At 35.9% G+C, this 25,750-nt stretch overlaps 1 protein-coding gene across 4 annotated transcripts in view; it reads left to right on the forward strand.

Annotated features, from left to right (window-relative positions):
• The window catches only part of dila (centrosomal protein dilatory), a 39,563-nt gene that overhangs the window by 8,312 nt on the left and 5,501 nt on the right, over nt 1-25,750 (forward strand). For all 4 annotated transcript variants that reach the window (XM_069838911.1, XM_069838912.1, XM_069838910.1 and 1 more), the window contains exons 3-15: nt 643-759; nt 4,075-4,339; nt 8,225-9,490; nt 10,559-11,008; nt 11,124-11,232; nt 11,464-11,592; nt 14,325-14,562; nt 17,413-17,616; nt 19,435-19,652; nt 20,750-20,975; nt 21,114-21,337; nt 22,848-23,019; nt 25,526-25,743. In XM_069838911.1, coding sequence (XP_069695012.1) covers nt 643-759; nt 4,075-4,339; nt 8,225-9,490; nt 10,559-11,008; nt 11,124-11,232; nt 11,464-11,592; nt 14,325-14,562; nt 17,413-17,616; nt 19,435-19,652; nt 20,750-20,975; nt 21,114-21,337; nt 22,848-23,019; nt 25,526-25,743 — 3,836 coding nt within the window. The remainder of the gene's footprint in view (nt 1-642; nt 760-4,074; nt 4,340-8,224; nt 9,491-10,558; nt 11,009-11,123; nt 11,233-11,463; nt 11,593-14,324; nt 14,563-17,412; nt 17,617-19,434; nt 19,653-20,749; nt 20,976-21,113; nt 21,338-22,847; nt 23,020-25,525; nt 25,744-25,750) is intronic.

The following is a 25,750-nucleotide window of genomic DNA, read 5'->3' on the forward strand; positions in this document are numbered from 1 at the left end:
TAATGGTGCCTACGTGATGAATCTTTAGCTATTTTCCTGAGAGACAGAATAACTTTATGGTGAATCTTCGATTCCACTTCATACAACACAAAAGACAAGAAAACCTATTTGAATCCAGTTACCTGTCAGCCGATAGGATATTTAGAAGGATGAAACAAATTGAGAAAAAATGAAGTAATGGTCTCAAAGGAGGGACATTATTATTAAGCCTGCCACAGCAGTATCTGCGGTGGCTGAATGGTCAGATCTTCAGACTGTCATGCAGACGGCCCAGGTTCGATTTCCGGTCAGGTCTGGGATTTTTTCATCCGTAGTGACACTTGTGGTGGACAAGGTCGCAGTTGGGGTTTTTCCCGGGGTTCTCCCGTTTTTCCCCAAATTAGGCATTTACATTATTCTGTCACCATTTCTCCATTTTATTATCATTCTGTAGCATTCCCCGAATGCCGGCCGGTGACGCATGGAAGGGGTTGGCCTAGGGACGAGTGGAGTTGCTTGCTCGAAACCTGAACCTGAGAACCTTAGTGTGGTTGGCCGGTGTGAGTTTGGGAATGCGTCACCAGAGGGCTAGCACAATAGATCTGAACAATTTCTTCCAGTGTAATCTATAATGGGATTAATATTTATATGCAAACGTTTCAGGTTCATCTTACCAACCGTCCAAGACTTGGTAGTGGTAAAGCCAGTTCTCGGACAGGCATAACAACAGGTATTCATTCAAGAAGACCATTGTCAGCAATTCCTTCGCTTAGGCGTCAGGTAATATGCTAGTATGTAATTATTATTCATTCATTCACAGTTTTCATAACCAATAGTATTTGCGACTGCGTTGTGTTACTGAAAGTACTCGCAGTAATCTGCTAGTTCGTCAGTGACCTGTGAATATCCATGATATAAATTGTTTCCCTTATTATACAGGGTGTTTCCGGGCTGGTGCTACAAACTTTCAGGGATGATGGGGAAGAGCACATGTATCAATTTGAGATAAGGAACCATGGTCCGGAAATGACTGAGTCGAAAGTTATAAGCAAAAATAGTTGTGTGGAAATGGAATTGTAATTTGGCAACACGTGCCCTCCTTCCCTAACCTTTGGAACAGTCGTGGAAAGATGGTATGGGCCGGATGTCTCCTACGTGGGTACTTGACCCGATACAATCTGTGAACTTGTCTACTGTTCCCATTGGCTCATCCGTATTCGAAAATCAGGTCTGCATATTCTGCTCTCGTGTACTCCTCAGTTGGACTGATCGACTGGACACTGCACCTTGTACACATACACTGCTGTCTACAGACGTGGACAAATTATTAACAAAATTGACGATTTTTTATGATAATTCTATTTACAAAATTTGACTTTTCAATTTAGACTACAGTTGACAATTTTGCATATTTCCTTCATTATAGAAGACAGAAATATGCAAAAAGTCAACTGTAGTTTAAATTGAAGAGTCAGGTTTTGTAAAAATATATAATAAAAATCTTCAATTTTGCTAATAACTTGTAAATTAGCAAAAATGTTAACTGCATTGAAGAGTCAAATTTTGTAAAAATATAAAACAAAAATCTTCAATTTTGCTAATAATTTGGAAATATCCAAAATGTCAGCTGTGGTCCAAATTGAAGAATCGAATTTTGTAAAAATATATAATAAAAACCTTCAGTTTTGCTAATAATTTGTAAATATGGAAAAATATCAAATGTAGTCCAAATTGAGGAGTTAAATTTTAAAAAATATACAATACAAATCTTCAATTTTGCTAATAATTTGGAAATGCACAAAAATGTCAACTGTAGTCTAAATTGAAGAATCATATTTTGTAAAAATATATAATAAAAATCTCAAATTTTGCTAATAATTTGTCCACGTCTATACAGACGTGCATATCAGGACCGACCATGTCCGTTACACATTACGCTATCTGCATTGCTTTAGTGTAGTTTCCTGTCCCCACCCCTCAGACAGCGCACTGAATGGAATACTGTAAGTAGACAACGTAAACAACGTCAGATGAATGCAGTATGTGTAAGATTTACAGATCAATACACATAAATAGGGTGTGCAGATGAATAAAATTATTCCATTTACACACAATTATTTTTGCTTGTAACTTTCGACTCGGTCATTTCCGGACCAGGGTTCCTTATCTCAAATTGATACATGTGCTCTTCCCCATCATCTCTGAAAGTTTGTAACACTAGACCGTAAACACCCTGTATATGTAGGTGATCTGTAAGTAATTTTAATAGTTTCAGGGGATTATTCTTTGAGATATTGCAAACAAAAAAGTTTAATACAATTTTCTTCATTTTTGCTTCCTTTTCGAGATAAAAATTGAATAATTTCAAGGAAAAATTGTTCCGGGGCCGGGTATCGATCCCGAGACCCTTCGCTTAGCGCACGAATCCTCTACCGACTGAGTTACCATAGGAACTCAGTAGGTAGAGGATTTGTGCGCTAATTGAAGGGTTCCGGGATCGATACCCGGCCCCGGAACAATTTTTCCTTGAAATTATTCAAACCTGCTTTACAGGGAGCTACTACCTGAAAGCCAGATTTGCACGAGATAAGAATTGTTTTATAGGAAACATTTCATAGCGTGTTTGGAAAATCCATTGATAGAATTCCCAATGTGCTCAGTCAGTTTAAGAGGGCAGTGTATTATGATAATAAATGATTGAAAGAATTTTAGTTTTGTTCGTTAAATGTGCAGAAATTTAATCCGAACAAAAATATAACATTGAAAAATTCATGCAGGACGAAAAGTTACATAGCTATGTTGGTTCTAATATTTTAGTACTAATATCTTCAAGCTTTTCTTCAATTTGATTCCTCTTAAGAAACACTTTCCGTTTGTTTTTACTGATATCTGAATAAAAGTGTGTCCTTACCATGCTCGGTAATTGAAGAAACTTTATTAAGAATCCAATCTGATACTTTATGTCATTTCATTTTTATATATCATACATAAATATGCGACATTCTAACAGATACCTTATACCATTCATACTGAAGAAGATGAAACGTCTGTATTTGTTTATCACCTGATGAGCCAGCCCGGATGGCTGAAGTGGTAGGGGCATGGCATGTCTCTATCGCTTGGTCCGAAGAGTTGTGGGTTCGAGTCCCGCCTCGGGCATGGGTGTTGTGTTTGTATTAGTGTAAGTAAAACAAAGGAAACAAATGAAAACGGATAACAAAAGATAACTTTGGTAAACGGCCTCTGGCCGGTCTAAATTTATATATAAAAAAAAAATGTCGTGAATACAAGGTCAGAGACAAGTGTTGGCATCCATAAACAAAACATTAAATACCGGTTCCATATTTTCCTAGAATACCCCGCACACTTTTTTTTTTTTTCCGAAATATACAAGTAAAAAATACGGATGCACAGCTTATTCCAAATTAAGTTGGCAACATTGCCCGATTTTATTCCTAATGCTATTCCTAAAGTGGTACTGCATGCCATTATCTTCCCACGTGGGTATTTCAACTGTTAACATTGTTAAATAGTGTTTGGATTAGCAATAGGCCAGCATGTGTCAGAATAAAGTTCAAGTGTGATAAGTGTATATTTTGTGTGTCGTATATTTTCAAGTCTAAAAATGAGTACCACTGAAGGTATTAGATTGCGATTATTTGCAGCGAAAAACTTAAAATTATCAAAGATGCAGAGAAACATGGAAATCGTGCCATGGCCCGTAAATTTTATGTAAATGAAAGTTGCACCAGAGACTTGAAGGATTCTGTTCTAGAATAAAATTTGTTGGTAACTGAAATGTACTTGTGTTTAATTATTTTTAATTTGTCTTGAATATATTTCTTGAAAGTTTTATTTTTGTAATTTGTGTGTATGTGTGTGTTTTTTCTCTCAAAAGTGAGGTGCGCAGATTATTCGAGAATGCAGGGTATTCGAGAAAATACGGTAACTTGCTTCCATCAGGCATATTAGTAAAAGGTCACGTCTGTATTAACTTTAAGCTATTCATGACAGTGATGGAAATAAATAGGTCGAGCTAATTGTAATGAAATAACTATTGTTATAATTGAAATAATTATATTATATTGCTTCCAGGATAATCTGGAAAATACAGTATCAGCAGATGGTAGATGGAAACGCCCTCTGTCAGCAGATAGTCCATACTTCAGTGGAGGACGCTTCTCAGCATCAAGTTCAGCAACATCTGAGTGTGATGAAGTATCGAGAAGTGACGTACAAAAACAGTATGACACTATTCAACGAAAGAACAAACTGGCTGCGAAGTTCCCATTGTTACTCGATAGTGATTGTTTGACTGAGATTAAATCTAATGACGAAAAAGAAGAAATTGATAATAAAGGTCAGTTTATCAACACATGTTATTTGGTACTGTCTGTAATTAATTGACAAGATGCTGTGTGAAAAGTTGTAATTATAGACAAGTTTGAATATTAATTTCAGAATATCTTTAATTTCATACCTTCTTCAGTAATAGCTCCTATACCACACTGTGTTACCATATGAAGAGTCCACTGCAAGAATGGTGGATGTCGTTTGGAATACATTTTTCAGGAGAAGCAATTGAAAGTTTGAAATGCTTAGCGCTCAAAGCTTAACTGTAATTTTCCGATCATTACTGGACAATGACTATCAGTGTTAATGCCATATAACTCTCTATGTACATTCTACTGGGTGTTCAATTCAAAGTGTGTCATGGCTAGTCGATGAACCTAGAGAATTCAATCTTCCTACACTTCCGCAGAGGTATATTACACATGTGTCAGAGAAGTTGCCTAGCAAGTACGGTGTTCATTCTGAAGAGTACTTACTGATATGTACGGTAACGCCAGTAGTGGAAGGAATGTGAACTGTTTGGAAACACGTACTGAGGTGAGTTTTTTCCTTACTGTCGGGATATGGGGAGAGGGTTAAGACGATTACTTACGTATTTGTTGACATTATCTTCGACGGTCAATATGGACACGGAGCATTTGATTTGTATTGTGGAAAGTTGCCTTACGCAACCGATGATAACAAATACCCTGTGTACGACTTAGCCGCGCAAAATACAGTTCGAAAGAAGTTATGGTAGCACACAGACAGTACAGACCGCCATCTGTTGCTACGACGTTCAAGTTATACCATACACATTCTCAAGTTCAGATTGAACGCCTTGATTAATAGGCAACTTCTCTGACATAAAAGCTGAAACTCACTTCAAATCGCTGACTCACAACAGTGATGTCATGACACACTTTGAAATGAACACCCAGTATATGTCTTAAGCTATGCATTGACAGTCTTGGTTCATTTTCGACAAGAAAGTGACATCAATCATTCTTGCAGTGGACTCTTCATGTGTAATCAGTGAAAGAATTGCATCAGTGTTTGAGATACCTTCGTAATGAAATCTATTTAACTAATTATATGGTTATTCCAGTGTTAGTGTGCGAGGTTGTTGCTAATTTCTATTTGTATTGCTCCAAATATGAGCTCAGGCTGAAAGAGTCGTTTATGTACTAAATAAAAAAAATAGGTGTACTATTTCAGTTCTTCTTGTTTCAATGTGCAATATTCAGAGTGCTTTAGAGCTTCTGTGTCACCCCTTTTTCACGAAAACTACATGACACTGGATGTTCGTGAAAAAATTTTCTTACCGAAATCTATATAAAGAATAGACTGGTGGTACTTCAGTTTTCCGAGACAAATCAGAAGTAAGGGTTACCAGAGTTAACTATGAATTTTCAAATGAGAATCTAGGTCGTGTAATATAACTTTGGAAAGGACTTTTAAAAAGAAACAACTTTTACCAAGACTTTTTTTTCTAATGTTCATTCTTTATTCACAATCAAAGAAAACAGAAAAATAAATCGTAAATATAATATCTCTATGTTGGTTAGACACTGTCTTCTGCTGTATGAAAAAAATATTTTTACGATTTAAAATAAATGTTTATAATCCCCCCCCCCACCCCCAAAATTCAGTTCACTGTGCAGTGATGAAGCGTTTCCCACATAACTAAAAAACTATCCAACATTCTGTGATGAAATTTTTTGTGTTTATTTATGCATATCATATCTACAATATGATGCAAGATCACTTCTCTACCTTTAATAGATTGTCTGATAAAAAATAAATTAATTAAAAAAATGGTCAAATATCAGTATTTTCTTTTAACACAAAATAAAAAAAAATATTATTTATTAAGGAATGTAGTTGAAAGAGCATGATATTGTAAATATGAGTTTCAGCAATAAAATAAAAGGGAGAAAACATGAAAAAGTTAACAAGTTTATGAGGTATGAGGGAAACGATTCATCACAGCACAGTAAACTGCCACCATTTTGAATTTTGAAAAAAAAAATATATATATATATAATTTTTTTTAAATCACAAAATTTTTTTTTTCATATAGCAGAAGGACAGTGTTTTACACATACCGATTTTCATTATTGTACAAGATACAGTAATAGAGGAAAAAAAAATGTTGAATATTTATGAATTTAAATACTATTATAGTCACAATCATGCCATGGTATGAAAGAAAAATTTCACAACCTCGAGCGGGAATCAAACCTGCAACTTCCTGTTCTCTGGTCAGGCACTCTACCACTGAGCTATCGAATTCGTCTCATGCCAAAGGTTTGGAATTATCCTTTTCATACTGGCGACTCTGTTATAGAGTACTGTCCATAGCGTCTGATCTAGTCAGCACTGCTTATGGCTTGAAAGAAACTTTTACAAATGTAATCTTCATCATTACGATGTTTGGTGACGTATACACGTCCGTTGATGTGACATATTAATGAATTTAAATACTATTATAGTATTATATTATACTATTATACTATTTTTCTTTCATACCATGGCATGATTGTGACTATAATAGCATTTAAATTAATTAATATGTCACATCAACAGACGTGTGTATGTCACCAAACATCGTAATGATGAAGATTACATGTTGAATATTTCCAAACATTTTACTGCTGTAAGCTGTACCTAACCTCTTAAGAAATTGCCTATTATGTTTTTCAATTCTGAAATGATGTCTGAATTTACAGCAACACGTTCTTCACGTATATTTCACGAAAGTCTTGCGTTGTTCTATACTGTACATCACAACACAAACACGCACAACAAAGACGCACTGAATATTGACTTGAGAGCTGTGAGAGTCTGCCATAACTAGCGAGATGCATAATGCCGGGACTCGTATCATTCCCACCCGCCAATTTTCATGGTAGTAGGAGACATTTTGGTTCGAATGCTCTGTACAATCACTGTGTTTACTATCCACTCACGCTGGAGTTTTGTTCTGCACACATTTCACAGATTTCTGCTCAGTCAATATATCAATATTAGCTACAGATACTTTTACTATCGCGAATGCTATCTAACAGTCCGATTTCCAACTGATGGTACTGAAAATTTAATTCTCGGGCCATATTTACAAACTTACTTACTTACTGGCTTTTAAGGAACCCGGAGGTTCATTGCCGCCCTCACATAAGCCCGCCATTGGTCCCTATCCTGAGCAAGATTAATCCAGTCTCTATCATCATATCCCATCTCCCTCAAATCCATTTTAATATTATCTTCCCATCTACGTCTCGGCCTCCTCAAAGGTCTTTTTCCCTCCGGCCTCCCAACTAATACTCCATATGCATTTCTGGATTCGCCCATACGTGCTACATGCCCTGCCCATCTCAAATATAACTACGATATCACACCATCTACCCTTAAGTACTAAATACGATAACTTATCACTGATAAATTCGATTTTATTCTTTTATGAATAAAGAATCCTGTTCCTAATTGGTGATGATTGTTTCCTTCCCCATAATATAACAAGTAGTAATCTCCTATTTCTGTTATCCATTCCCATGTAACCTAACCTCCTGTACTCCCACAAATTCTATTCAATATCTAGCTAGTTCTTTTGCTACTAATGTTACCCCTCCTGTATATAGACTTGTAACATTCCAAGTACCAAATCTCAAAACCTTATTCCTTTGCTGTGGTCGTGCCAGAGAATCAGTCCCATTCCGAGGCTTATTTGAAGGTTTCGTAACAAGCTGCTTTTTACGGTGATGGGTTGTTAGCCCTTCGCCCAACCCCCAAGCTGGAGGACCACCCCTCATCGGCTGTCTGCGACTGCTTATTCAATATATTCACAGCTCCCTCCATATATATTTACAAACACAATTTCAAAACTAAATTCGTGTCTTTTTTATTTTTACAGAATTGGACCATGGTTTTGGTGCTACGTATATACTTCCAACATCTCAACTTCTTGAAAGCCTGACGTGCAAACCACTGGGACGCACATGGACAGAGTCAGAACTGAAAGAATGCTGTGAAGAACTTGGGATCAAGGACTGCTTCTATGACAAATGTGAACGCGAAAGTTTGAGTAGTGATTGTTCAAATGGAGCTTGTCATTCAGAAAAAAGTCTTGGAGAACAAATAATAGCCATGGCTCAAGATCCACGACCAGCACAAGTGCCTTGTATACTTCCCCTCGAGCCAGGAGTTACGAGGAAGCCACCTTTACCAAAATATAAGAAGAATGAGAACAGTTACCAAGAGAGAGATGCCAACTGTAAGGAAAACTATATCAACTGTGCTGTAAGCAATGATGATATGTCACTGGGAGATTTAACTTATGATGTTATAGACAGATCGCATTGCTTAAAGTGTTCTGCCCATTTTGTAGATCAGTGTAAACATAGTTCGGAAGAATCACGTGAAAATGGGAATCATATTTGTAACTCTGAAATTGTCCTTTCAAGTTCGTTTCCGAATACAAAAGAAATGTTAAAAAAAGAATTAATTAAAAATGCTCTGCAATGCTTAAACTTTGAAGATGAAGTCTTAGATAGTGCACAGAATTTACCATCTGGTAATTCTCAGGCGTTTCCAAAAGAAGGGAAAGAAAATGGCGTCGGTTCTTGCAGTATTGTACCAGAGCTCAATAACTACAGTCTTACAGAAAATAGACCTTTCTTGAGAACCTCTGATTTAACAGATAATGTGTCTCACGACTTGACAGACACTGAAGTTCATCGCTGGTTTCCATTGGCATGTGAATGTGAAGTAACACATTCTCATTTAAGTGACGCTGAAAGGGAAACCGACCTACTTCTTATGAATCTAGCAAGACAGAAGTGCAATTTTGACTGTTCTGGTATGTGTCAAAATTTCAATGTAAATCTCGGTTGTCATGATGACATGGACTTACGTCCCACTAAGCAAAGAAAACAAGAATTGTGTTTAGAGAATCTGTTAGAAGAAAATGCTGATCACAATAGTGATCCATCAACTATAAGAATAGCAGAAGGTGGTATAAGTTACAGCTTACCAAACAGAGATTATCATGCTGTAAATAAAGTGAAACAAACTCTTTCCCATTCTGAAATAAACTTGACATTTAAATCACAGAATTGCAGCTCTCAAGAATCTAGACCAGAAACTTGTACACAACTTATTGCTGATACAGAAGTTCAAGGTTCGTTGTGCTATTTTCCCATATTTAAAAGTTAAAGTATTTCATTTGAGTTAGTTTACAGGCAATATGTAATTATACTTCAACAAGAATTTCATTAAAATGTGGCTATTGATGTTAAGGTACAGTCACACATCGCTACTTTTGCAGCACAACTTTTGTACTGCAGCTGCAAAAGTTGCGTGTCGTGTTCACACGTAAGCCAAAAGTAGCGCGCTGCACGCTACTTTTCGTGCTGCGCAACCCGAGTGCAGCAAAGGTTGCAACTGGAGGTTGTGAGTCTGTTCACACACAAGGCGCTACTTTTGCAGCCGCAGTCATGCTGTAGATTTCCATCTCCGTGTTGACTTCTCAATATACATCAGTCATGATTTATACTGGAAAATGAAAAGTCAAATGGATGGCCTCCAATAAATTATTCCTTGTAACATTAAACATGCTTGATTTATAAAGTATGTGTATTTTCAACTGATAACTTTTAACATTTCAAGTGAAAAATATTTCAAATCGTAGATTGGCACACTTTTAATATGGGGCTACTACAACAGCTTTTCATGCTCTAAACAGAGCAAAAATCTGAGCATGACAAAGTTAATATTTTATAAGTAAAATGATGTTCGAATTTTCTCGGTATATTCCTATTTCTCATCTTGCACTTTTTCTTCTCTCGAATTTAATCTATGTTATTAACATAATAAATAATGAAAAAAAAAAATATATTATGCCACCTCATATAATATGTCCAGGATGCTAACATTGTGGAAATTCTAGCTAAAATACATTATATGCATCCAACGTCTGAAATCATGCAAGGCAAGAGAAAAAAGAAGTGAGGAATGTCATATATAATTTTCATTACATCCTTAAATTTATGTTAAATATAAAAATTCGAAATATATATACACCTCAAAAACACTGGAGTGCAAGAGGACTAATGGCTTCATGCCAAACATCTAAGTATTGGAACAACAACAACAACAACATATTAATCCAAAGCAGTCTGATTTTTAATGTTACAATACTTAGCAATACCTAATTTCTGGATATATATATATTTTTTCTCTCTTTCAGGAAACGATGATACTTGTAATGTAATAGCAAACTGTGATGAAGAATCAAAGAATAGCAACAAACCAGCAGAAATGCATATGGATGCCACACCGAGCAGAGATATACCAGCTTCTGCTCACAGCACACACTCGGAAGTGCCAGAAAATGATACATTATTTGATGGTTGTTCCGAACCACTTAACAGTGGCATAGCCTTACAACCACCATCAGAAATAGTTTTTCCTTCCTCATTCTCTCAGTTTCATGCACCTAGTACCTGTCAAAACATGGAACAGGATGTCTATGACAAAATCACTACCACTTTTGAACCAGAACAAAGAAGTATATCTCCTGTTCATGCTACATCTCATTTTAACCTAAATATACCTACGTTTGAGGCAGCTGAAGATTCTACTTATGATGATATTGTCACGATTCTGAAAGTCTTGGAGCAAGAAGACACAAACTCTTGTAAGTTATGAAATATTTATGTAGTTAATGATTGAAGTCAATGCTAATATAATTATTTTCATTTCCATATCGGTTATATCTTCTTCTATAACAATGTAATATATTTTAATTTCAGTGTTCAAATTAGTTGAATCAAAATTCATACCTGAGGTTGAAACATCGTGCAGCAATACCAATCTCTTGGAAAACACACAAAAAGAGGCAGTAACCAGCGGGAAGCTAAGGTAATGTCATCGTCAAGTGAAAGAAGATACAGAAAGGTGGTCTGAACCTTCTGCTTTGAGACACTTTTCCAGTTATACATCTTCACTCACTACGTCATGATATATGTTCCCATGACGAATATGCAATACTAAACCAAAGTTAGCTGGAATGTTTTTAGTTATTGGTATAACGATAGCTACAAAGAAGTTATATTTACAATGACTAATATGAAATATTTGAATTATTTTTAGTGATATTTTAACATATCTTGATGAAGTAGAGCGTTCTTGTGATGATACATTGCGATCTGCAAAGAACCAACTGCAAGCTGTTTCAGAGACAACCCAAAAGAGCGAGATGAAACTGGCAACTGTACCCAGGTTAGTGGATATATAAATAACTATATTTGTTGGTCTTGTTACTGTCCACTTGACTGAGTTCACGAGTACCAGTACCCCTCATTGATTGGCATTTGTTTATTTGTTGTACCTGCTATCGATGAGGTCTGTGGGCATAACAAAGTATGACTGTTTCCATTTATTTCATATTATAGATGTTAGTGATTGATAGAATGTGGGCAAGGGAAATGGAGATAACCTGGGTAAATCTGCCCCAACACCATTTTTGTCCATCACAAATTTCACTTTGACTCACTGAGATTTGAGTTTGCATCTCCAGTGTGGAATGCCAATGTTAATATCCTATCAACTAACAAGGCTTAGTGTAATTCAAGCCTTGTTAATGAATATGTGTTTAATGGAAAAAGTGTACCAATAAAAAATATTGAAGAAGGCTTTGCTATACATTATTGATCATAAGTTTTATTTACATCTGCCTGCAGTGACATAATCACAAGTGTCATTACATTTTTATGCATAAGTAGTATTGTATAAAGTATTTTCAAATGCAGTATTTTTCTTAAAGTTTATATTGCAAGAATATTTTCTTACTATTCTTGGTAGATACATTCACTCATCAGTTTTCCTTACATCCTCAGATATGCTGGAATATAGTATCGTTATGCTCAGCTGAGATTTTTCCTGTAATTGAGGCCCTCAGAAGCAAAGTGATACAAGTGACGTTTTGTAAGTTTTGAGACAAATGACTTTGAAGTTGAAAGGAAAATTAAAAAAATTGTTACAGGACTATGTTGCTGTAAATTTACATTTGTATATGTTGATACATATATTTTTAAATTTCTAAATAGAAATAATCTATTCTAAAACAGTTTAAGTAAAATAGAGTCCTAAAGTCACTTGTATTATTTTTCCACGAAAATATTCTTGTGGAGAAGTAATATAAGTAAAACGGTATTCAGTATTTGTATATTATTTAAAACAATAACAAGAACATTGCTTACAACATTGAAACATTTCTGTCTTAACAGCATTTGAGCTTTCTTATTATCATATTATAACACAAAATATGTCTGTATAACTAAAAGAAGAGGGTTAAGAAAATGTTTAATTTTAAATTAAATTCAGCCTTAGTCACTGTCCATTACGTCACTAGCCTCATCTGAAGAAGTCACATCTCTCTCTGCTGCAACATCTGTGTTTCTGTCATGAAGTGCATCTGTAGGACTCCTACCGCGAGTATTCCTTGAACTTTCTCTTCCACGTCCTGCAGTCCTTATTATAGGCCCCTCCTCATGCTTCAGTTCATCAAAGAAAGAGTGATGTATGGGTGGGATGAATTTCTTTAGCTATTGCAAGTTGCTCCACTTAGCAAAAGTTATCCTTATTGGATCACTGTATAGTCTGTCCAGCTCAATGTGTGCAGGCCTTCCATGAAGATGTTTCGAATATGTAATATATTACCTCTCTCCAATGTGGCAAATGAATTAGTCATAAACAGAAGAAACGCAGCAACACTACCGGTATGTATACAACGCACTTGTATTAGTTTGCCTCTCAGTCAAAACTCTGTAAACATTGTAATACAAGAGTTAGGCCAACAGGGAACAGCACTGACTGGAACTGCACTTATATTACTTTTTCTCTGAACAGAAGTGACGTTAAAGATTTAGAATATACACTTATCTCTCTTAAAAAAAAAAAAAGTCACTTCTATCACTTTGCTTCTGAGTGCCTCAATTCAGTTTCTGTGATGTTAGCATTTGTAAGACGAAATTCATTATACCCAATGATAGAAAAGTGTTGTTTTCTAATGCCAGGTGTTTGACAATAAAGTCATTTGACCTCTTGCACTCCAATATTTTTCAAAGATATTATCATGACCAGCCACTGAAGCACAGATTTTGAGGTGTTCCGAATCCATTTCTTGGTGAAAAATGGCAAGTTGTAGCCGATTTAAGTGAACACCATATTTTAACGTTTTGGTGGCTACTTCATTCACACACAACCCCCAGAATGTCTGGAGGACCACACCTGCTGTTGGTCGACGGGTCCATTGGACCTAGCTGGGAGATCTTGTTGATCACCAGCTTTCCCTCCTTAAGCCACTGGAGGACGATTTTAGTGCCATAGCAAGTCAGCACTAGGAATAGAAAAGTAGAAAGAGGAGGAAGGAAAGGGAAATGAACCCCTAGGCCTCGAATGCTCTAATGCCGTCGGGGTCGAAGAAAGTAAGAGTTCGGCCAGAGGACTGGATAGGAAAGGATAAAGAGGGAATTAGGTATCGGTTAGAGGAAAATTATACCAAATTCAGTCATTAACTCATCAAGCTGACCAGTGCTAATTGATGAGTAGCCCCTCCCTTTAGTTCAGCTTGTAAAATTATGCTTACTAACAGCTGCACCACCTGAAGGTAGGGATGGGACATTGAGTATTTGTCCAAGAGTAAGTGAAGCTGGGCCTTCTTATTCGAGAACAGAATTTCTTTGTGCTCTTAACCTGATTCGTGGAACTCCAAGCTGAACCATTCTTTCAACAGACACCTTGCATATGTTTCTGTTGCCCTTAAAAATCTGTCGTTCTTGAACAGGTTTTACGAAAATTGGAGGTGAACATGGTAACTACTATAGTGACAGCAATATTCATAAATCTTTCCTCATACCAAGCACTTTCACAAATTTTTCGTTTGTCTTAAATTTGTGCAAAGTATAAACAATGGAATATGTGGGTATAGGTTGCATGGTTTATCACTATAGATTGGAGGAGCTGCTGAACTTGAGCACAGTGGACCTGGCACACGAGGTTCTGACACTGCGCCTGCAACTTGAAGAAAAGAGCAACAGCATCCGTCTTCTGCAAGAAACATTGAACCAACATCGAGAACTCTCTATGCGTAATGCAAAAAATGCTGATCGTGGTATGAAGATGAGACTACGTGAGCAAAAAGAAGAATATGAGTCAACTGTTGCTCGTCACCAAAAGTTCATTGATCAGGTTGGTATAATGTCCCGGAAAATTGGTTAACTGTGATGGATTCAACGATACCAGTAATTCAAACAATTTATTATACAAATTCATGACTTGATATTGAGGTTTTTATATTTGTTTAGTTTTTGGTGAGCAGAGGTTTACTTAAAGTGATCCTGTTATATAATTTAAAATTTATGGCTATGACAATTTCAAAACTATTATGCCTAAAGCCTTCTTCGGCAAGAGGTGGCGTGAGTTAGTAAGTTACATGCAACCGATAGAATTCACCACCTTCCCAATATAATTGATGACCATGAACCTAGGAGAACGACAGAATAGAAAATGTGAAAGCATAAGTAGATTTATGCTTCACTGAAAAATAAAAGACATCAATACTTACTTACTTACTGGCTTTTAAGGAACCCGGAGGTTCATTGCCGCCCTCACATAAGCCCGTCATTGGTCCCTATCCCGAGCAAGATTATTCTAGTCTCTATCATCATATCTCACCTCCCTCAAATCCATTTTAATATTATCTTCCCATCTACGTCTCGGCCTCCTTAAAGGTCTTTTTCCCTCCGGCCTCCCAACTAACACTCTATATGCATTTCTGGATTCGCCCATACGTGCTACATGCCCTGCCCATCTCAAACGTCTGAATTTAATATTACTAATTATGTCAGGTGAAGAATACAATGCGTGCAGTTCTGTGTTGTGTAACTTTCTTCATTCTCCTGTAACTTCATCCCTCTTAGCCCCAAATATTTTCCTAAGCACCTTATTCTCAAACATCCTTAACCTATGTTCCTCTCTCAAAGTGAGAGTCCAAGTTTCACAACCATAAAGAACAACCGGTAATATAACTAAAAGACATCAATACATAATTGAAATATTAAATAAATAACAGAACTTTGTGTGGTTAGCAGATGAATCCAAAACCAAGAACGGTTTTGTTACTGGAGTCTAATAAACTCAATGTGGGCATTACCTGCTGTTTTTCAGGCACAATTCTGTGATTATGAGAATTACAGGGAAGACTGTACGACTCAAAACATCTCATTCTACGCACTCCTGAAACTTTAAAAAATTCTTTCATCACATCAGTTGAACTTCCAGTTTATTAGTCAAAATTGTGCAGATAGCAGACCGAACTGGTAAAACAGAATGAGGTAACACTTATCTGGTTGAGAGCTGTTTCTCTTGGAAAAGGAAGTCGCTAGATATGATTTATTTGGACCAGAATTGAAAGCAATGTGTCATACTCTGCAGTGAAGAAGCGGTTGTCTGCATGGCATGCTCAGATCTGGACATTCTGTATTCCAAGCATGCCTTGTCTCTAAAGACTGTAATGCGCATACTCTTGTACTCTTACATATTGAATAGGATCAGGCTCTGTGGGTTAGAAGAGCCTGGCATATGATCTGTTAAGTCCTACAAGGTATCACTTGTTTGGTGTCATAAATACTGGGCAGAGGATACGACAAAAGGACTTATAACTATACATGTAAAACTAATAAAGGCTCGGGGTATTTAATTAAGACTAGAGCCCACTCTTGTAATGCAAAATATCAATCAATCTTCTTGATGTATCCAGCTGTTTGCTGACAACATAAAGTCCACTATAGTCCACTGTAGTCTATTCAGTTGTTGTTTTTCACGAGAAATGAGGGGTATTTTGATCAGTGTTCATTATAGACGCCTGTTGCTAGTAGCCAGAGTTGGGGTGTAGTCAATATATACTGCAGGGCTGTGTCTTCTGCAACCGGTACTGATGATTTTAATTTACTTCTTTTGTGGTTTATGGATGGACAGTATAGAAGAATGTGTTCCAGATCTTCATCATGATTATTACACCACAGACAAGTAGGATTATCAGAAATGTGAAATCGGTGTAGGCACAATTGAGTGACAATGTGACCTGTTCTGGCTCTTGTTAAAAGTGTTTGAACATGTCTGGGCAAGTTTTTGTACATTTCCAGGTCATTTGATTTCTTTTGTACGGACTGTAAAATTTTTTCTTTGTCAGAAGAGAGCCAATTGTTGATTCATAGGTTTGTAAAATGAGACTTTACTGAAGCAAAAGCACTGGATAGAGATATCACTTGAAGAGGTCTTGGTTGCAAATATGTTGCCTGTTTTGCAATATTATCGACTTTCTCGTTTCCAGGTATACCACAATGACTAGGTATCCATTGAAATTTTATTTCCTTTTGGAGTTCTTTTAATTTACTTTGTTGTTTCTGAATTGGAATAATTCTATGTGCATATAGGTTTGGTACATATTTAATTATATTAAATATAGCCCCCTTGGAGTCGGTAAGTATGCAAATAGATTTTTCAGAAATTTGAGCAACACACTGAAGAGCAGCATCAATAGCTAGCAATTCAGTGTCAAGACTGGAGGAGGATGAACATGGTATGAAATAACTTTCTTGATATTTTGGAATATAATACCCTGCTGCTGATGTCCCATTATTAGGATTTAGAGATCCATCTGTATAAATTTGAAGGTGATCCTTATATGTGCTGCAGAGTAGTTCCATGGCATCGAACTTAAGAATGTATGGAGGATCATTTTTGGAATGATTTCCTGGAATTTGTATGCTATGTTCTGGAATCACCCATTTCCATGGAGTAATGCAAAATAGAAGTAGTCATAATTGACCCAGTAGATCTTAAGTATTCAATATAACCTAACTCCTCTTTCCATTCTATTTCTAATTTTATTTCTTATTTATGTGTCTGTATTTTCATGACCAAACGTATGTGTATTATAATGCTTATCAGTTTAAGATTATATGTAGTATACTAAGATATTGAAAGAAGTTTGAAAACTTTTATATTTGTACTCCTTTTATTTTTCCGTTTTTACAGTTGATAGCTGACAAGAAAACTCTTAGTGATAAATGTGAGAGTCTAGTATTGGAGATGAAGAAATCTGCAGAACATCATGCGAAAACTTTGAAAACTATGGAGGAACGGCATTCTATAGAATTGCAACGAGCCCGTGAAATGCATGCAGCAGCTGAAAAACTCCGAAGGGAAAGATGGATTGACAACAAGACACAAAAAATCAAAGTAACATTGGCTTTATTTTTGTCTCTCCATTATGAGATATTGTAGTGAAAGTAACTTGGTTATAAAAATTGTACATTAAGTCATATTACTTGTAAATAAGAAGGCCTAACATTCTCGATTTTGTATATATTTATTTTTTTATTGTTTTAGGAAAGACCATTTATTGATTGATTGATTTTAATTTAGGAGGACTATATTATTTTTGTAATATACAGTATTTATAGTATTTATTAAAGCAAAAAAAAAAAAAAAACACCCATTTAATATATTAGACATTCAGTACAGAATCAAATACCTTACTATAATAATACCGGACAGCTGTATACTAGCAGCATTGACGTGAGTGTGAAATATTGCGGACCTGACATCTAGCGGTGTGGCATGGAATTACGTCCACAAATACAAATATTATAACATAGCGTGATTCAGACTATTGTTTAAAATGTGAGTTACTAATGTGGAATAATATATAAAACACTTAAGAAATGTTGAATAATATTTAATGTAAAATTATTATATCAAAGCTGCATATTATGAGAAATATTGCACACTTCATATTACTTTCCGTAATTAATTGTTACATATTTTTTTTCTTTGGTTTAGTAAGACAAAATCAATTCTGACATTAAGAATGAAATTTACAATAATGCTTTATATACGCATTGCTGACAACTGCAAAGATAAAATTGATAGTAATCTGATGCTTGTAATAATTAGTAAAGCCATGTGGACAACAATAAAACTTCATTTGATAAAACCTTAAAATTTCCAATACATTTTAACTTCTATTCATTTATCAGGTCTAAATGAAAAAGCCAATTTGTATTTTTCTGTCAATACAAAGACGAAGGAATTAGGCCTACTAAAGAATGTTGTTGACTCACGTTTTATGATCCCTCGGAAATCGAAAGTACGATTTGGAGCAATTTGTAATGCTGTAATTTTGTAGAGTGCTTAGGAAAATATTTGGGGCTAAGCGGGATGAAGTTACAGGAGAATGGAGAAAGTTACACAACACAGAACTGCACGCATTGTATTCTTCACCTGACATAATTAGGAACATTAAATCCAGACGTTTGAGATGGGCAGGGCATGTAGCACGTATGGGCGAATCCAGAAATGCATATAGAGTGTTAGTTGGGAGACCGGAGGTAAAAAGACCTTTAGGGAGGCCGAGACGTAGATGGGAGGATAATATTAAAATGGCTTTGAGGGAGGTGGGGTATGATGATAGAGACTGGATTAATCTTGCACAGAATAGGGACCGCTGGCGGGCTTATGTGAGGGCGGCAATGAACCTTTGGGTTCCTTAAAAGCCATTTGTAAGTAAGTAAGTAAGTAATTTTGTAGCAATTATAAACAGCACATATACACCCTGACATTTTAACACAGCACTAATTAAAACTATTAACTAGCCCAGCAACAATATTACAGTTGATTACAGCTTGTTTCGCGAGTATCGCCACACCAGCCACCTAGGTAGCAGCACCAGCGTCATTCGCGCGCAGAATTGTTAGCTGTCCGGTATTAGTATAGTAAGGTATTTGATAGAATCACAGACAAAAATGTTAACAACCATGACCCACTCTGAATCATCAATAAACATTACATTCCTCTCTCACCAGATAAAAATCACAATTATATTTCTCCAAGTTTTCAGTATATTTCAATTATATTTTTATAGTGTTAAATAACATTAAAATTTAAGTATTCAAGGTATTTTTTTACTGAATTTTCATTGCGGGAAAATTGGTTATATTGATATTTCATAACTATTTCGTTGAAAATAATTTTTGTAACTTTAAATATTTCTCACAGGAAATGACTGTAAAAGGTTTGGAGCCAGAACTACAGAGAATGAATACAAGACATGAGCAAGAGCTGGCAGATTTGCGCCTGCTGCATAAACAGGAACTGGAAGAATTGGAGGCACGAGCTGTTAGGAAGACAGCACAGCAGATGGACCAGCTTAGGGATCAAATGAATGCTGAGAAGGAAGAAGCACTGGCCAAAGAGAAAGAATTGCTGAGAAAAAGGTAAATGCCTGTCACTTCAAAGCTAGCTGAGTATTTAGAAGTGATATATTAGTTTTTTTTCCAAGGTAAGGGGATTACATAGACCATCACTGTGGAGTAGTGGTTAGCAAGAGTTAAATATCGGTTCTATGAGGGTTTTTGACCTGATCTGAGATTGAGATATCAAAATTAGCCTTTACTTTCCCACAGCACATTAAGAAATCCAATCCCTAGCTCTCTCTCATGTTCAATTCACCTAATTTTGTCATCATACTATTATATTGTTATTATGATGTTGAATTTTGCCTCAGTTGTCCTCAGCAGTCAATTGGTTTAAACTTCGGTCAAAAGTGATTTAAAATGTTAAAAAACGTAGTATGACTTCCTTCAGAAGAGACATAAAGTTAAGATTGCACGTAGATTTATCGAATGCTTATGAATCTTTTCCTGAATAAGAGGGCTTAAGGTCGTTTTTCTTTGATGTAAAGAAGAATCTCTTACTTACTTACTTACTTACTGGCTTTTAAGGAACCCGGAGGTTCATTGCCGCCCTCACATAAGCCCGCCATCGGTCCCTATCCTGAGCAAGATTAATCCATTCTCTATCATCATATCCCATCTCCCTTAAATCCATTTTTATATTATCTTCCCATCTACGTCTCGGCCTTCTTAGAGGTCTTTTTCCCTCCAGCCTCCCAACTAACACTCTATATGCATTTCTGGATTCGCCCATATGTGCTACATGCCCTGCCCATCTCAAACGTCTGGATTTAATGTTCCTAATTATGTCAGGTGAAGAATACAATGCGTGCAGTTCTGTGTTGTGTAACTTTCTCCATTCTCCTCTAACTTCATCCCTCTTAGCCCAAATATTTTCCTGAGAACCTTATTCTCAAACACCCTTAACCTTTGTTCCTCTCTCAACGTGAGAGTCCAAGTTTCACAACCATACAGAACAACCGGTTCTGCTAGTTATAATTATTTCTTATTATTCTATCACAGATAATTATAGAGGTATAAAAATATAGCAATTTCAATAAATCTTCCATGTGCTCCCATTTCAGAATCCAGAAGGATATCAGGCACCCACACCTCACTGTTTTGTTCTCTTTGCACAGATACGACAAGCAAGCGGAACAGGAGGAGGTGGAATATCAAGCGCAACGACGCAAGTTCTTGGCAGAAATTCGTCGAGAGAAAGAACGTCTTGCAGAAGAAGAGACGCGAATGAGGGAAGAATTGGAAGAAGCTAAACAAAATATGTGTAAAGAGAATGCCAAGATCATAGAGAGATTAAAAGTAGAGCATCAAGAAGCTGTGGAAACTTGTGAAAGAAAACATAAGGTTGGTTTAACTTTATTTTGTTGAACCCAGGTTTCTGCCGCTCTTGCTTAGTTTCCATTTGGAAAACTTACGATTCACTGTTTTGAACCTGGCAGTACTTTAGATTTTAACCAATTCTTCATGTTTCATCATTCACAGAATGAAGTGAAGTCTATGAAAGAAACAGCAGAAATTGAGAAAGAGACTTGGATGCACAACTATAAGAAAGAACAAGCAAAGCTTCTATCCGAACGAGAGTTAGAAATAAAGGATCAGTTTAAACGAGAACGGGATAAAGAAATTGAACTTGTGATTGAGAAATTGGAAAGTGAAGCAACTAAGACTAGAACGGAAATGGAGCAAACCATGGATAGCAGACTCAGGTAATAGCTTCTGTTCCTCATTATAGACTTAATATTTATTAATAATTGATTAAATGGCGATCTTACTCGTGTTAATTGTGTAAGCATGTGCGGCTTACAGCTGTTTCGGTGTTTCTTCACACCATCCTCAGAGCCTACTAGATCTCGGTGTCATCTCGAACTTCGCTGCCTGTTGTGTGGGTGCGTTCAATTGTTGAAAAGTGTTGAAATGAAGTGTCAAATAGTGTGTGTGTTCTGAAATTGATCTGTGTGTTGAGAATTTGATCAGGGTGTGTTTTGGTGTGTTTGTATATTTCATATTGTTCTAGTGTGTTGAGTTTTTGGTTTTTGGGTTGTATGTGTAGGATTTCCATGTCTGTATTTATGTTGTTGTATATGTGGTTAGCATTAGTTATGTGTTCGGCATATGTAGATTATTGTGTCCTCTGGTTATTGCTTTAATGTGTTCTTTGTATCGAGTTTGGAATGATCTGCCTGTCTGTCCAATGTAGAAACTGTTGCAACTATTGCATGTGAGTTTGTATACGCCTGTGTGGTTGTATTTATTTGTTTGTGTGTTGAGATGTCTTTGTAGTGTGTTTTCTGTTCTGTATGCTATGTTGTATTTCTGTTGTCTGAATGAGGATGCGATCTTGTGTGTGTTTTTGTTTTCATATGTTAGTGTGATGTATTTCTTGTTTTCTTGTGTTTGTGTTGCGTTTTGTGTGTTTTTGTGTTTGTTAAGTTTTTGTTTTGTCTTCCTTATGATGTTGTCTATTATGTTTGGATTGTATCCGTTTTCTTGTACTATGTATTTGATTGTGTTCACTTCTTCATTGTAGTGTTGTTGGCTCATGAGTATGTTGAGTAATCTGTGTACCATTGTCCTGAATGCAGCATGTTTGTGTTGTGTGGGGTAGTTAGATGTGTTGTGTATGTGTGTGGTGGTGGTTGTTGGTTTTCTGTATATTTTGAAGGTGTGTTTGTTGTCAACTTTTGTTATTGTGATATCTAGGAAATTTATGGAGTTACTGTTTTCAAGTTCCAGTGTGTATTGGAGTTTTGAGTTTATTTTGTTTATGTATTGGTGTAGTCTGTGTATTTATCGTTCGTTTCCTTTGTATAGTATGAGTATGTCGTCTGTGTATCTGTGCCAGTATATTATGTTGTCTGCTTATTTGTTGTGGTCGTTGTTGAGTATGTATGTTTGTTCTATGTTGTGTAAAAATGTCTCTGCTAGTATACTAGATATGGACTTGACTGGAATGAATGTTGATGATGAGACTGTGCTTAATCATAATGATCGTACAGGCAATCCAGCAGCTACCAGACCTTACTTACATCGACCTGGGTGGCGAGTTGGTACAGCGCTGGCCTTCTGTGCCCAAGGTTGTTGGTTCGATCCCGGCCCAGGCCGATGGCATTTAAGTGTACTTTTCACTCGTGAATAAAATCTTACTTAAGTCTCTTATCACATAAATTACTATTGTATTGCACTTCAACTAAACGCTGGCTTCATATGTAATTACAGACGTCTGAAAGAGAAATTTGATGCAGAAATAAAAGATATGGAGGAGTCAGAGAAAGCACTAAAAAACAAATATAATGATATAAAAGGTATACTGGTGGAAAAGGAAGACGAGGTTATCAACCTGAAGGCCAATGCCAGACAACTAGATAAAGAATTGGAGGAAGCAAAGAAGGTACTGCAGTATGTAAAAACACACACACGCGACACATACAATTACTCATTATGTCATTATATTACATAATAAATACCATCACCAATTAGAAATTTGACCTTAGGGGATCCGTTTCATCATCATCATCATCATTAGCGCTACAGCCCTTGGTGGGCCTGGGCCTCCCTTAGTAATTGTCGCCATCCGTCTCTATCTTGTGTAGCAGCCTTCCAATTCTTGCACCCCAACTTTCTGGCATCCTCTTCCACTCCATCAATCTACCGCAAGTGCGGTCGACCTCGTCTTCTCTGACCTCCCGGATTTGTTATTACAATTTTTTTGCAAGGTTCACTTGGGTCCATGCGTATTACATGTCTTGCCCACCTCAATCTGCTAGTTTTAACTGTATTGATTATATTTGGCTCTCCTAGAAGTCTATATAATTCATAGTTGCATCTCCTCCTCCAGAGACCTTCCTCAAATGTTGGGCCATAGATCCTTCGCAGAATCTTTCTTTCGAAAATCTCCAGTCTTTTTTCATCGTTTTTGGAGATTGACCACGTTTCTGCCGCATATTTCAAAACTGGTCTCACTAATGTTTTGTAAAGAATAATTTTTACTTTCCTGGATAGAGCATGCGAACTAAAGTGATATTTCAGGCCAAAATATGTTCTGTTTGCTTTCATTAATCGATTAGAGATTTCTTTGGACATGTTATTATCGCTAGTGACCACTGATCCTAGATATGTAAAGTTGTCAACTTTCTCAAAATTATTATCTGATATCTACAGGCTGTCTATCTTGTCAACTATGGATCCGTTTCAGCCTCTCTATTTTTCTAACATGTGTTAAGACTTAAAAGCAATTGCATTTTCGTAGGATAGGTTACTAGTTGTGTTGTTAAGACGAGATTTTCCAATGTTATACAGCGTCACTTCAACTTTGATCATATGGAAGAGATGCTGGCACCATTGCAAGGTGGGTTAGTTCCCTTGCTCTTCTAATCATAAATCATGACAGAGTGAAAAGATGGCTCGGACACTGGCAGTAATTGAAAATGTTTGTGCTGCAATCACGCAGAGTCCAAAAAGATCTGCTCGGCAACACACTGCGGCTTTGCGCATTTCAGATCGATCATCTAGGAGAATCTTGCATCAGAATCTCCATTATCACCCATATAAACTTTAAATCTTGCAGGAAATTAAGACTATGCATCATTGGATTTATGTAAACCCACACAAGGCCCTTGCTCAGCTCCCATATTGCATTGTGGTGCGGAGTTGCTGCTTTTGTAATCATCAGTATTAATATTTATATTTTTTATGATTATTATTATGATTATTATTATTATTATTATTATTATTATTATTATTATTATTATTATTATTATTATTATTATTATTATTATTTTACGTTTTGGAAAGTTGTGTGACAAGAGTTGAATTAAACATATGGTGAGAAAGTATATACCATGTACATGGCACCTTTTCGTAATTGCATTCCTTTTATTCTTAATTGTCCTAGGATATTGCAAAAGACTTATTAAAACTAGTTCTTAGAAATTCTCACATTTATTTTAATAAAAACATTTGCAATAGTCAGTATATCTTTTCATTAATAATCTTCCTCGTATGTAATCGTGAAAACTTTGTAACTAATTCAACAGTTCATAGCATAAATACACGTCAAAAAATTACTTTCATACTCCATTGGCAAGTCTATCGTGCTATCAAAAAGGAATGCGTTATATGGCAGTAAACATTTTTAATAGCCTCCCTGTCGATATAAAAAATGAAACTCAAAACATAAAATTATTTAGGGCCAAATTAAAGAAGTACCTAATTTCTCACGCCTTCTATTCTGTAGGTGAATTCATGACATTCAATAACGCTTCATGAAGTTGATACTAAAACTTTGTGTTGTACTAGTAGATTATATTGTAAATCTCGTCTGTATATATTTCATCTAGACTGTGACTATAAATTAAGACTTTATAATAGTATTAAGTTTTTTGACTTGTTCCATATTCTAGCTGTAAAGCAATGTATGAATACCATGGAATGTTAATAAATACAATACAATACAATACCATGTGCTATGTTTTAAACTATATATCGTCGGTTCTTGGTAAAAGTGACCAAATCACATTCTAAGGCTTCCAAGCATTATGAAAATTTAAGACGTAATTTTATATTAAAAACTAATAATATAGCACATTTACGTTCAAAATAACGTGTTACTAACATCTAGAGAAATACAGTTATCTTTGGATGGATCATTAAACCTTTAAATGCCTTTTAACAACAATTTTGAACTTTGGACTTGGTCACTTTTACCAAGAAACCGTCGATATGAAGAATGTATTAGAAGGATATAGTAAACATGTTAAATCTTTTCTTTTACTGGTTTATGAATAATTTAAACTAGGACAACTTAATTTTCCTCATTGTAGTGGATTGGTCATTTTTCTTGAGCAATGTTTCCACTTAAAATAGATTTATATATCTTACGTTTTCAATCAAAACAGATTGTAGACAGACTATCTGGAGAACGGATAGACATGAAGGAAATTATTCGTAAGGAATTTCAAGAACAACTGTCTACTGCAGAAGAGGAAAACATCAAATTGAGAGAAGAGATGGCAGAACTTAGAGCCAAACACAAACTGGAACTGGCAAGCAAAGTAGAAGAGATGGGACGAGTAACGGCTGATAGAGAAATGCAACTGCAGCAAGTATATAACAGGTATTAA

Source organism: Periplaneta americana, chromosome 11, assembly GCF_040183065.1.
Source record: "Periplaneta americana isolate PAMFEO1 chromosome 11, P.americana_PAMFEO1_priV1, whole genome shotgun sequence".
In the NCBI taxonomy this organism is placed as follows: domain Eukaryota; kingdom Metazoa; phylum Arthropoda; class Insecta; order Blattodea; family Blattidae; genus Periplaneta; species Periplaneta americana.